Genomic DNA, 12535 nt, shown 5'->3' on the forward strand with positions numbered 1-12535 from the left:
ATAAGGCATGACACCGGGACACAACCCGCATCTTCATAATCTACCTATCTCCTCTGGTTTTCCTGCTTTCTCCTCCAGCTTCAAGAAAGGCATTTGCACAAGATACTGCCCTTAACCCTTTTTTTTTCCTCGGCATGCTTTCCTGTTGTTAGCTTCCATTAAGTGGGAGACTTCCAGTTACATAACCACAGCCCTGATCTTTTCCCCGAACTCTGGTTCTGCTTGGTCAATCCTCAGGATTGAGATCCTTATGGCCCCTGCCAAGCCTGCTTTTCCTCCTGGGGTCCCCAGTGCCCCATGTCTAAGTGTCTATTCTTCACACTGCCTTCCAAATGATCTCTCTGGAACAGATCTTCAATCACATCACTTGTCTGCCTAAGAAACTTCCATGTCTCCCACTACCTACAGAATAAAGTCCAAACTCCCTTCCTTATTACCATCAGGGCCCTCCAGGACCTAGCACCAGTTCACTTCATCCTCACCAACCATTTTCCAATTCATACGCTTCATATTCCAGATGAATAGGCGACTGCTTCACGTTGATGGTCAGATGCCAGGTGCTGTGCATCAGACGTCATCCCATTTAATCTTGTCATGTGCGTGTCTCTAGGAGCTCCATTTTTATAGACATGACAAGTAGGCTCAGAGATGATTGATCGGTAAGTTGCCCAAGGCCACACGGCTAGCTGGTGGGGTGGGGACTGGATCCGGGGCTGTCACCAGCTTAGCCCCATGCTCTGCTGTCTCACAAACGGGGCTCCTCCCCATCCCCCAGGCAGGACTTTTGCTCCCACTGTCATCCTATCTGGGATGCCGCCTCCTCTATTCTATCTGATCTTTACGGTTTAGCCCAACTGCCATCATCTCCATTAACCCGTCATCTGCCCAGTCTGAAGCGATGTCACCTCCTCAATTCTCTCGCTCTCTTAGCTGTCCCTCTTTCATGGTAGTGGCCACAACTGTCATTCCGTCGTGCTTACCGGGTGCATCTTTGGTGACCCCCGAGTGGCTGCGAGTGCCTTGAGGTCAGGGACAGCCCACCCCTGTTGGCACGTCACCATCTGTGGGGTCTTGGGCCCGCTGGACAGTCAGTGAATGACCCTCCCCGCCCCCCAAAGTGGAGGTGTGGATGGAGGAGCAGGTGCAAGTTAACAATGGGGAGGGAGCTTACGCAGCCAGCCCCTACTGATCCACTTTCCTTTAAACGACTAGGCGGGGGCAAGCAAAAGGGCCCGCGAATGGAAAACAGAAAATTATCTGCAACACAGTGTTGACTCACCAGCGCTGATAAAATGGAATATTTCAGTCAGGAAGTCAATAAACGTCCGTACCAAGGAGGCTCCCAGGAGAAGCGTGCCTCCCATATGCACAGAGGCACACGGCTCCAAGCGTGAGCCCGGGAAGGCTGCATGAGCAGCCCGCTCCTTCTGTGTTTTTATCCAGTCTTACATTTTCGACCCAAGCCCAACACATCAGGCCTCGTCTTGGGCAGAGTTGGAGTGAGCGAAGAACAGAAAAGGGAATGATGCTCAGAGCAGAGCTGCCGGTGACGACTCCCGCTTCCTCCCCTTGCCTGGCTGGGGTGCAGCTGTTTGATAGGTCAGCGGCCTGTCCAGGGACGGAAGAACCTGGAAACTGGGCACAGGGCAGGTCCTGTGGCACCCCCCACTCAGGCCTTACTCTGCAATCCCATGTGTGGGACCTTTACTTGCAGTCACAAAGGATCTCTAGGACAGAGCAGCTGCACCCCGTCCCACTTCCCCCTGCAAATGGCAAAGACGACTTCAGAGAAGAGACATTCCCCTGATACCAGTCAAACACGAGGCCTGCCCTGTGCCCTGAACACTCACGTGCGGGGTCTTATCACAAACCCAAGGAAGAGCAAAGTACCTTCTGGCCGTGGTTTTGGCTTTTCCAATCCCCCGTCTTGCATGAGCTCGAAGGCAAAGGAGACATTCAAGACCTGGAAAGAGAAACATGGTGGCTGTGTCATTGTGCACTGATTCCTGGATCATTGGGACTCCCAGGATCTGACCCTGGAAAGCAAAGGATCCAGCACTATAGCCAGGGGGGCAGGGGCTGAGTAAAATTGAGGCCCTGATTTGAAGGAGAAATGAAGCTACCAAGATGGGCAGGCCATGTGGAGTGTGAGCTGGCCGGTCCCAGCTGGCTGTTGGTGAAACGTTCCTGGAGAAGTTCAAGATCTTCTTCCTGTCCTGCTGTGTTCCCAGGTCAACTGCCAGGACTTTAAGCTTAGGGACTCAGCGTGCACAGTTGAAAGGATCAGACGGAAAACATGTTCAAGAGGCAGAGAAGGGTTTCTGCTTTGGACCAAACGTCCCTTGTCTAGCGGGCACGCCGTGGTACTCATGAGAGGCATCAGAACCCGGCTGAGTGTGAGCGTTAGGTCTGGCCGGCTCTGCCGCCACCCTCCCTGTCATGTCTGGGGGGAGAGGAGGCTTGGCTGTGCCCATGGTGGGAGCGTATGGCTAGGGGATCAGGCCGCAAAGGGAAGGAGAGCTGTTCAGAAGGCTCAGCGGTCCGCAGGTAGCTCCTTCCCAGCTCAGCTGTTCATCAGAAGGGGCCCCACATCCAACCATGGGAGACTCTGGGCAGATGGGAAGCCGCTGCCTTTTCCCCGCGAGGGCGGATGGATGGGGGGATGAGGGCTGGGGCCCTCCCTTGACGTTCCCTCCACTTACCTTCTGTTCAAAGCTGTCCGGGGTCAGGAAGAAGCTGTGCAGGGGCACGAAGTAGCCCTCCAGGAGCCCCATGAGCAGCACCAGGTACACCCCATCTGCAAACTGAAGGGAGAGGGCCAGGTGAAGGCACTGGACCCCTGAGCCCCCCCGAAGGCAAGCCCTATCCAGGGGGCTCATCAGCTGTCATGGCAGCGCCCTGAAGGCTCTATCCCCAGGCAGGCTGCTGGCAGAGGGTCAATGGCAGCGGCCTGAGGCAGGAAGGCCTGTGTGCAGCAGGCCCGGCCCATGTCTGGCCGGTCCAGTCCGGGAGCCACGGCCCACGGTCCGGCTCTCGGCTGATCCAGCATGTATTGAACACTGAGCATGTGCCCAGCCCTGATCTGGCCCGGCTCTCGGCTGATCCAGCATGTATTGAACACTGAGCATGTGCCCAGCCCTGATCTGGCCCGGGGACCACAGAGAGAGGTCAGTGTGGCCCTGCCCGTGAGGGGCTCACAGTCTAGTGTGGAGGAAGGCAGTAGCTGCTCTGATGGAGGCAGGCACACTGGCCCGTGTGAGATTGACTGAGGTCGGCCACTCCCCCTGAAGACCATGGGGAAGGCTTCTGGAGGTGGCACAGCCTGAAAAGAGACCTGAGGGATGAGTAGGAGCTAGCTGGGGCGGGGGGGGGGAGGGGGGGGCACAAGGAGGAGGGAAACGGGGTTGAAAGCCCACGGCAGGGTGACTTCGGCTCTGTGAACAGAGAAAGAACTCTAGTGTTCCGCAGGCCTGGGCTTTCTCCTTTGTCACCTCTCGTTGTATTATTGTTTGAGAGGCAGCAGGGCGTAGCTGTTACGTATATGGCTCTGGCCCTAGGCCTCCAGCTGTCCTGCTTATTAGCTGTGTGACTTGAGAAAGTTAGGTCACTTGTCTGTGCCTCATTTTTCTCATCTGTGACGTGGGGAGAATGAGAGTACAGTACCTGCTCTAGAGGTTCATCATGAGGATAAAGCAGTTAATATGTGCAAGGTGCCCAGAACACTGTTTGGCATGTAGGCGACACTAAATATTAACTATCACTATTACTATCTGGGACGACAGCAAAGCAGTCAGGATACAACTTCCTGGCTCCTGTTGACGAAGCACAGCTGTGTGCTGAGGGCCACAGCAAGAGGCACAGAGCCTGGTCCCTTCCATCAAGGACAGTTGGGAACCTGGTCTGAGGGACAGTAGGCTCCTGAGCGAAGTGGGAGGTGTGGGTCTTCTGCTGCGGGAGGGCAAGGAGAATGTGCAGTGGGCAGTCAGTGCAGGTTTCGCGGAGGTGGTGAGGGGCCTGTGAGATGAGGGGCATTTGGGAGGAGTAGGCGTGCCAGGGGCCAAGGATGGTCTGAGCAAAGATCTAGACGTCAGGGGCACCTGGGTGGCTCAGTTGGTTAAGCATCTGACTTCGGCTCAGGTCATGATGTCCTGGCTTGTGGATTCAGGCCCTGCATCGGGCTCTCTGCTGTCAGCACAGACCCTGCTTCCAATCCTCTGTCTAGCCTCCCCCCTCTGCCCCTCCCCCGCTTGCTCTCTCTCAAAAATAAATAAAAACATTAAAAAATTAAATACAAAAAAGATCTAGAGGTCAGATGGATACCTAAAATTAGAGAACCCTTCAAAGGAGGTGGGGCCCCCAAGTCTTTCTGGGCATAAACCCCAGTTGTTAAAGAGGTCTTAAGAGCTCAAAGTTCTTGGAATCCTCTCAGGGAACTTAAAACAAAACTAGACAGAATTGCCCGGAATGTGAGTTGGACCGTGTCTGCTGGGTGACCAGCTGGTGGGCTTGGGGCTCTGGCTTCATGATGGGTGTCCCGCCCGGCCTTGAACTTGACCTTAGGAACAAGATTCTTCCCTGCTTCCAGCCAGCTGGCCTTCAATTCCAGTGGGGAGGGCCTAACCCTGACTCATCCTCAGGCCATGCCAGGGTGAACGGGAGAACAGACCCCAGCGTCTGTGTCAGAATCAAGGCCCTCCCGTGGACCTAGCTGGGCCTCTTTTTGGCAGTGGCTGGAACTGACTGAGAATAAAAAGAATCCAATATGTCTCCCCAGGGGAGGACCCTGGGTTAGGGTCAGGTCTGCTCACAACTCTGAGTGCCGCTGACTTAGACTGTCCCCACCCCTGACTGCTGGTTCTGACGACTTGGTGGTTGAACCTGCAGACAGGCATCAAATGTGCCTGGCAGAGGCTGCCTCTCAACCCTCCTTGCCCGTGAAAACTGAAGTGGGAATTCCAGAACTCATTCTAGCTCTTCCGAGGACACATCGCTTTTCTAGAGGGTTCCCTGTCTTCCCAAAGAGTATAGAGTACGGACAAGACACACTCAGGTAAAGCTCAGTGGCAGACCCGGAAATCATCTTTGAACGTAACAGGAGGTGCCCACATATCCTCAAAAGAAAACCACACTTTAGAAGTTCATCACAGATGAAAGGGGGTTGGGAAACAGGGTACATTGCACGGTCTTTAAAAAAAATTTCTTAATGTTTATTTTTGAAGGAGAGAGAGAGACAGGACATGAATGGGGGAGGGGCAGAGAGAAAGGGAGACACAGAATCTGAAGCAGGCTCCAGGCTCTGAGCTGTCAGCACAGAGCCCGACGTGGGGCTCAAACTCATGAACTGTGAGATGGTGACCTGAGGTGAAGTCAGATGCTTAACTGACTGAGCCACCCAGGCGCCCCGAATTGCACAGTCTTTAAGTACCTCCTGATAAAGATTAATTATAAAGGCGGGGAAAGCTTTACAGTAGAGAAATCTGGTGGACACTAACCAAGTGAGCAAAGTTACTGTCACCAGGAACGGGACTAAGGGACAAAGTGCCTGAGAAGAGCACAGTGTTATGGGGGTGGAATTGTCACTGAAAATGCATAGCCTGAATCTAATCATGAGGTGGAAAAAATTGAGGTCCTATGAATCTAATGGCCTGCACTCTTCAAAAATGTCAATGTCCTACAAAAAAGGGCCGAGGATTTGTTCTATATTAAAAAGAGACTAGGGGTGCCCGGGTGGCTCAGTTGTTAACCGTCTGATTTTGGCTCAGGTCATGATCTTGTGGTTTGTGAGTTCCAGCCCCGAATTAGGCTCTGTACTGACAGCTCAGAGCCTGGAGCCTGCTTTTGGATTCAGTGTCTCCCTCTCTGGCCCTTCCTTGCTCATGTTCTGTCTGTCTCTCCCTCTCAAAAATAAATAAACATTAAAAAAAATGTAAAAAAAGAGACTATTGAGACATGGCCATTAAAAGCAGCCTGAGAATGTTAAGACAACTGTTTCTTTGATCCCTATGACACTGTCCTAAGTAGCCAAATATCAATGACTTCATTTGGTTCAACCTAAATAGACTAATGTATTGATGTGAAAATTGCTTGAATCTGATAATTGTAATGTGATTATTTAGGAGAGTACTTGTTCTTAGAGATGTAAGCTGAAGTATTTAGGAGAGAGAGGAACAAATGAATGTGGTCAACTGCCAAAAACTGGTGTAGGTAGGTGAAACGTGTACGAATATTCATGATGATATTCCTGAAACTTTTCAAAATAAAACACTGGAAAAAATCAGCATTCAACGCAGTTCACCCCTGTGAGCAGGACAGAATCTCACTCCCTCCTGGGAAAGCTTCAGGATCAGCATGGAAAGCCACCCTGGCAATGCAGGCATGGGGCACTTGGAAGAGTGGCTGTTGAACAGGGCCTTGCCCCCCACCCTGCGCTCAGGGCTGTCACCCACCTGGGTTTCCAGTTCTGTGACCTCCAGGTTCAGTTTATTCAGGTGCTTGTTCACAAAAGTGATGAGTGTCTAAAAGAGAAGCACAAGCCAGGCATTGAGATGGAGACTCTCCAGTGCCAGACCTGGTGGCCACCTGTGTGACCCTATTGTGAGGACGAGGACCAGTGTAATAACCTAGGACAAGGCCCAGCTAAGGGTGCTGCGCCAGGGATCACTGCTCAGCCGGGTGAGAATAAGCAGCCTATGAGGCTTTTCTGCAAAGCTCCTTGAGTTCGCAGGAAAGGACGGCCCCCAGGATTTGTGGTCTCCTGCACTGTGGGATTCAAATAGCCAGTCTCAGGAATGTGAAAGGGGCAGGGGGTCCCAAGAGGGCAGAATGATAGGTGCAATGTTCCAGCTCAGAGTTGGGGGGGGTGCCAGAGAAGAAGTGACCTCACCGGGTCCCTCCTTCAGACCGTCCTAGGGGCAGGTGCCCTGTGCCTGGGGAGGAGGGAGGGATGAGTGAGGAGGCCCGGTTGGTTGGGGGTTCAGTGTGGATGGGAAGACAGGGTGCTTGTAGCTTCAGAACCCCCAGGAGACACTGTCATCCTGATGGGAGAAGGGAGTGGGTAAGGTATCCAGTGGGAACGGGACGGGTAAAGTGTACATCAGGTGGGAAAAGCCCCGAGTTTGCCGAGAGCTGGCGAGGACACCAGTTTGAAGAAGCTTGCAAGCTGCATGCGTGTGTTCTACTGTTTGGTGCAGCTCGCCCCCCTCCCTCCCAGGCACCTCTTGCTCACCTTTTTCACTACATTGAGCTTGTCTGGTGCATGGTCAAACAAGGTGTCAAAGGCATCACGTTCTGGAAACACAGGAAAATGTCAAATGCAGCAAAGACCTGCTTCCTGGTGGGGAAGCCCACCCCAGGGCTCGGCCAAGATGGCCACCAGGTCAGATATAGGCAGGAATTCTTTGGTGCATGAAACTGTGCTGGGAACTCTGGAAACTGGGTTTGGGTAGGTTTTGGGGATTGATTCTTAGCTTAGGGGCTTTCTCTGTTTCTCTGTGTCTATTCTCTAGGTCATGCCTCTTTTAGGCTGGGAGTGGGGGGCTCTGTTAAGCTGTGGAATCCCAGATTGACTTGGGATTTCTCTTCACTATTTATATCCATTACATCATGACTTAGTTATGGGCCTAAAGGGTTTCTGAAGCTTTTTGGAGGTAGAATGTTATCCAAATCTCAAATCACCTCACCTGCTAATTTTCAAATCCAGGATACCCATGACAAACATCCGTGCACGGATAACCGGATTGGGAGACTGGGAGCCCCGGGATAGAATGTGTGGTCTTCCTTTTGAGTGATCTAGTCACTTCGACCCTTGTGCCTCAGTTTCCTCTTCTATAAAATGCCGTCTGAAAAACCTTTCCCAGGTGTGTGGTGAGGACGAAAGAGAAGAAGGCATGTGCATGCGTTCTGTAAACTCTGAAGTGTGTGCTGATCTGAGTTTGTTAGCAGGACTGGGATATTTCTCACATTATCCATAGTATATACAGGATCATTGAAAATGGCAAAGCCATGCCCCTTGCCGGGGTTTTTCTTGCTATAGCCCCCAGATTCTCTAAACTGAGACGTAAAATAGAGGATAGGATCTGAGGCAGGGGATGAGAAGAATGTCCAGGAGGGACCCAGGGCTGGGAAGTTTGGTGGTCCCGGGGTCTGCCTTTTCCTGCTCTTGCACTGATGAATAAATCTGGGACCGCCAGAAGGGTGACTGAGGTCTCTAACGTTCAGACGGTATAAACAAACCCAAAGTTCTGGGAAACTGGAGCGGGATGACGTGTGATGAGGAAAGAGGGAGAAGACTGCCTCTAGAAGGGCTGGACTGAGCGGGGACAGTGGACTTTCCCAAGCGTGTACATACACCTCTTTACTTCCACAACAAACTTAGAGCATGACCGCCCTGAAAATGCCCAGGACCCATCCAGGGCCTGGCAACGTCAGTGCTCTGGCTACTTACAAGAGGACTGGGCAGCCGTGGTTAGATTTCCCCTTCCCACCGGTAAGCCGACCCTCCCTACCAAGTGGCCCTGTCACCGGGCTGGTGCAGACACACACGCAGGAAGTAAGCTGAGTGCCTGTTCTTCCCAGCTGCTGCAGAATTAACTAGAAACCCCGTGGCAGCCACCAGCACCAGAGGATAATCTTATGCAACTCACCGTGCCTTCCGGAAAGAGCCCTGCAGGAAAAGGAGAAAGGATACAGCATGATTCTTCTTCTTTGCCCTTCACTGAAGAGCCCACAAAGCTTCCTTCCTTGGCACTTTCTTCTGCACTAAGTCTCCAATTATTGGTAGTCCTTACCCTACTGCCACCTGTTTTTCCCTCTGCCATACAGATAGACTGGTGTTTGCACAAAGCCTGGTGTAAGTGATATTTAAAGGACTATTTCTTGCCTTAAGTAAAATCACACTGTTGCTTATAGTTGAGAAGGAATATCGGACTCGGGGCTTCAACACTCCCAACCACTGCACTGCATCAGCTTGGGGATGTCAGCTTTGCCTTTCTCTAGTTCATCCTGTGATTCCCACCAAATCGCACCTGCCATTGACTCAGAATCAGTTTCTCAAATAGGGCAGGAAATAGAACCATACTCTTACCAACGAAGCCTCAAAGTACTAACGGCACAAGCATTAAAACAGACTACTTAGGTCTGAATCCCAGAGACGCTGTGTGACCTTGGGCAAGCTACGGAGCCTCTCTGGGCTCCCGGTCTCTTCTCTCTAAAAGGAGGATGATAATGGTAAATACTCCAGTAGGATGTTCGGAGCATTAAATGACTTAATATGGAGCAAGACTTTAGCATAATTCCTAGTATATAGTAAGTGCTCAGTTCGTTTTTTTCGGAATACGTTTTTGGTTCCTATTGTATCGGTTTATTCCAACTGTGCATCTATCACCTACTAGATGATGACCTGTGGGTAATGTACTGGAAGGGATAATGAACTTGGGAGTTAGGTGTTGGATAGACCAAGGACAGTTGCTTCTTCACCTTTGGGATATGTGGCTTTAGGAGGGGTGAGCGTTGCTTTGTGTATTTTGAATATCAATAGATACGAAAGTGCTTCATAAAGTGTTCTGTGTTGCTGTTATTAGGAGTTCACATCCACCCTCATGTCTATGTGGCAAGATGGCAGAGGGAGACCACAGGAGGCCTGGCGTGCAGCCGACAGAGCACTGCAAACCCAAACGTCATGTCCCCTGACTCCTCTCAGGTATGTCTTTCTCTTTCCCAGAAGGTGAAACAGCGGGCGTGGACAAGCCCAGCAGAGGGTGGGGGGTGAGGGGCAGGGAGGCGTCCCTCCTGCCCCTCACAGAGGCAAGGCCGGGAATCAGCGTGCTTTGTGTGTCAGCAGCCCTACTGGCCGCCAAGACTGGCCCTGGAGTGATGCGGAGGCTGTCCGATAGGCTCTCCACAGGCCATAAACTGGGCCCCTTGGGAAGTGCCACTCCACGTCTCTGCCCTACCCTGGGCTCTTTTTAAGGCACAAACACACTGTGGTCCAGGCAGATGGCACCCTGGACTTCCCTCAGCCACCACCGGGGAGGCAAGTTGCCTAGAGACTGGGCAATGCTTGGAGGGTGCGGGTCAGCCGTGGTGGGGGAGAGCCACGACAGGCAGCGCTGATGGTCACGGGGGCCAAGCCCTTGCCACAGTGAATCGTCACAACCTCTCTGGTTAGGAAAACACTCCCCACTTCAGAGATACAGAAACCAAGGTCTGAGCGGGCGGGAGAGTCTGGATTTGAACTCAAGTCAGGCCGGCTTAAAGGTCCCTTCCTGCCCTTTCCAGTTCGTTCCTGTTCAAGAGAACATAGAGGAAAGCTGGGGTCTCATGAAAACACACTTTGCCCGTGGCCCGGGCTCAGGCCTGCCCAGTGATCTCAAGACCCCCGCCTTTTTTCTACCTAAGAACAAACTTCTCTGTCCCATGGCAAACCTCCTGCATTCTGATATGCCAACTACTTAACGGGGAAACGAAAAAACACCAAGCACCAACCCACCACTCTAAGGTAGAAAAGGGTTTTCTGGGTCATGGCACGTGACCAAATAAATCAGATTCAGAAAAGGAAGAAAACGTCCTTTTGGAGGCTCGCAATTTAAATTCAGCCCCATGTTTATGGCATGACGATTTCATGCTGGTTGGCTTTTTGGGGCATACTTTTTCCTGGAGTGCCACAAAATTAGAATTTTTCAATCACTGCTAATTCCCTCTCCCCACTTCCCCACCCAAGTTTGTACCTTAAGCATTGAGAGGCATGTTTTGAATGCATGGAAAAGGCTAAACTATAATCATTGGCTGAAGTCTAATCCCTCTTGCAATCCCAATAAATGAAAACTAAATATCAGCAAATGGATGAATTTCGGAGAAACATCTGTGTTCCATTACAGAATGGCTGGCAACAATGGTGTTGACATACTCTGTGTTACCAGTTATTTCCTCTTGGATTTGCCGAGACTGGAGGATTCCTTCTCGTTTCTGAAACAGGGGTGGGGAGAAGGGTTGGGAGGCAGAGAGAAAAATATGCTTTAGAAAAATACAAAAAAAAAAAAAAAAACAAAACACAAAACACCCACCCAAAACTGATGAGCGTTCCTGATATTGAGAAAGTTACTGCTGTTCAAGAAATGAAACTGGAGAGGAGATACTACCAGAGGCAAAAGGAGGCCCCAGATTTCTGGGACTGGACCATACCATTCATACTTAAGAGCAATTAGTGTTTATTCCAAACAAGTTGGCTGTTTCTTGGATGGTGAATCTTTTCTTTCTTTATTGGAAGACATTTTGCTGGAAGCAAACTGTTTGCCTCCCGGAGTAATCCACAGTAAACCAAATGGAAATGAAGGCCTAGGGCGTGTCTGCCCTCCAGCTGGGGCTACGGAGGGAAGCAGAGAAACACTTTTAACAGTGGGGCTGGCTGGGGTGGAGGACGGAGGCCAACTTGGAAAATTTAAATAGGGGGAGAGTTTTTGTTTTTCTTTTTAATGGATAAATAGGGAAGCTTTTCACTAAGCAGTACAGTCCGCAGGTGACTAGCTTATTCTCTGAGAAGAGGATAAGCACTTTGGTGGCTCCCACACCTACCCATCTGCCCATCCGCCCACTCATCCATCTGTCCATCCATCATCTGTCTGCCTCCTCCCATCAATCTAGCCTCTTTCTTCTTTATTTCATGAATTGGTGTTTTCTCTGTATAAGAACCTCTGTTGGATAAGAGCGGATACTATGGAACGTCTGACATAATTTCTGACCTTGAGGAACTTAGAGAACAATGGGGTAAATGAAACAGGTATGTGAGAAAGATTTCCAAGAAACAGTACCGGTGTTTGTGCCTGATGGGGTGGCTCAACGGCTCAATGATTACAGTAGGACCCCCCTTTCACTCTCAGAAGTGTCGTGTGTAACCAATTATGCGGTGGTCCCATGCAGACAGAAGTGCTGACGAGAGCAGGCACGTTCAGCTGGGATGGTCGGGGAACCCTTCCAAGGGGCGGGGGTCCTCAAGCTGGAAGTTGACAGGATGCAGAGGAGAGGGCATTCCAGCAGAAGGGATGGCCCCAGCAAAAAGGCAGAGGCAGGAGAGCACCACTGGAGGCCGTTTGGAACCACTAATGGTGGATGCCATTAGTGGGACGATGGGGAGTCAACTGAGTGCCAGTTTGAAATTTAAACCCCATTGGGTGGGCATGAGAGCCAGTGAAAGAGTGTCAGGGCTCAGGAAGACCTTTTTTTTTTTTTTTTATAATGTTTATTTTTGAGACAGAGTCAGAGCACAAGCAGGGGAGGGACAGAGAGAGAGAGGGAGACACAGAATCCAAAGCAGGCTCCAGGCTCTGAGCTGTCAGCACAGAGCCCGACACAGGGCTTGAACCCACAAACTGTGAGATCATGATCTGAGCTGAAGTCGGATGCTTAACCAACTGAGCCACCCAGGCACCCTCAGGAAGACCTTCTGATAGGTGTGGAGAGGGAGATTCATTAGACCAGGTCTCTGTAGTCAGTTCCCAGACACAATGAGGACAGCAGTCTGGGGATGGCAAGCACCTGTCAC

At 51.2% G+C, this 12535-nt stretch overlaps 1 protein-coding gene and 1 long non-coding RNA gene across 9 annotated transcripts in view; one reads left to right on the plus strand and one right to left on the minus strand.

Moving 5' to 3' along the window:
• The window catches only part of PARVA (parvin alpha), a 192012-nt gene that overhangs the window by 29158 nt on the left and 150319 nt on the right, over positions 1 to 12535 (minus strand). For all 7 annotated transcript variants that reach the window (XR_003425072.2, XR_003425071.2, XR_008290460.1 and 4 more), the window contains exons 7-12: positions 10904 to 10962; positions 8643 to 8662; positions 7226 to 7287; positions 6447 to 6515; positions 2703 to 2804; positions 1891 to 1963 (exon numbers count right to left, since the gene is read on the minus strand). Coding sequence is in view for 2 of the 7 variants with exons in the window: in XM_027073117.2 (XP_026928918.1) it covers positions 1891 to 1963; positions 2703 to 2804; positions 6447 to 6515; positions 7226 to 7287; positions 8643 to 8662; positions 10904 to 10962 (385 nt within the window). In the remaining 5 variants the exon portion in view is untranslated. The remainder of the gene's footprint in view (positions 1 to 1890; positions 1964 to 2702; positions 2805 to 6446; positions 6516 to 7225; positions 7288 to 8642; positions 8663 to 10903; positions 10963 to 12535) is intronic.
• The window catches only part of LOC106971843 (uncharacterized), an 82290-nt gene that overhangs the window by 22863 nt on the left and 46892 nt on the right, over positions 1 to 12535 (plus strand). The window contains exon 2 of one of the 2 annotated variants that reach the window (XR_008290464.1): positions 9579 to 9697. This is a non-coding gene — a long non-coding RNA (uncharacterized LOC106971843). Of the gene's footprint in view, positions 1 to 5780; positions 9698 to 12535 lie in introns of those variants that run through there. The other variant, XR_008290463.1, reaches the window with a different exon arrangement.

Source organism: Acinonyx jubatus, chromosome D1 (assembly GCF_027475565.1).
Source record: "Acinonyx jubatus isolate Ajub_Pintada_27869175 chromosome D1, VMU_Ajub_asm_v1.0, whole genome shotgun sequence".
Lineage (NCBI taxonomy): Eukaryota > Metazoa > Chordata > Mammalia > Carnivora > Felidae > Acinonyx > Acinonyx jubatus.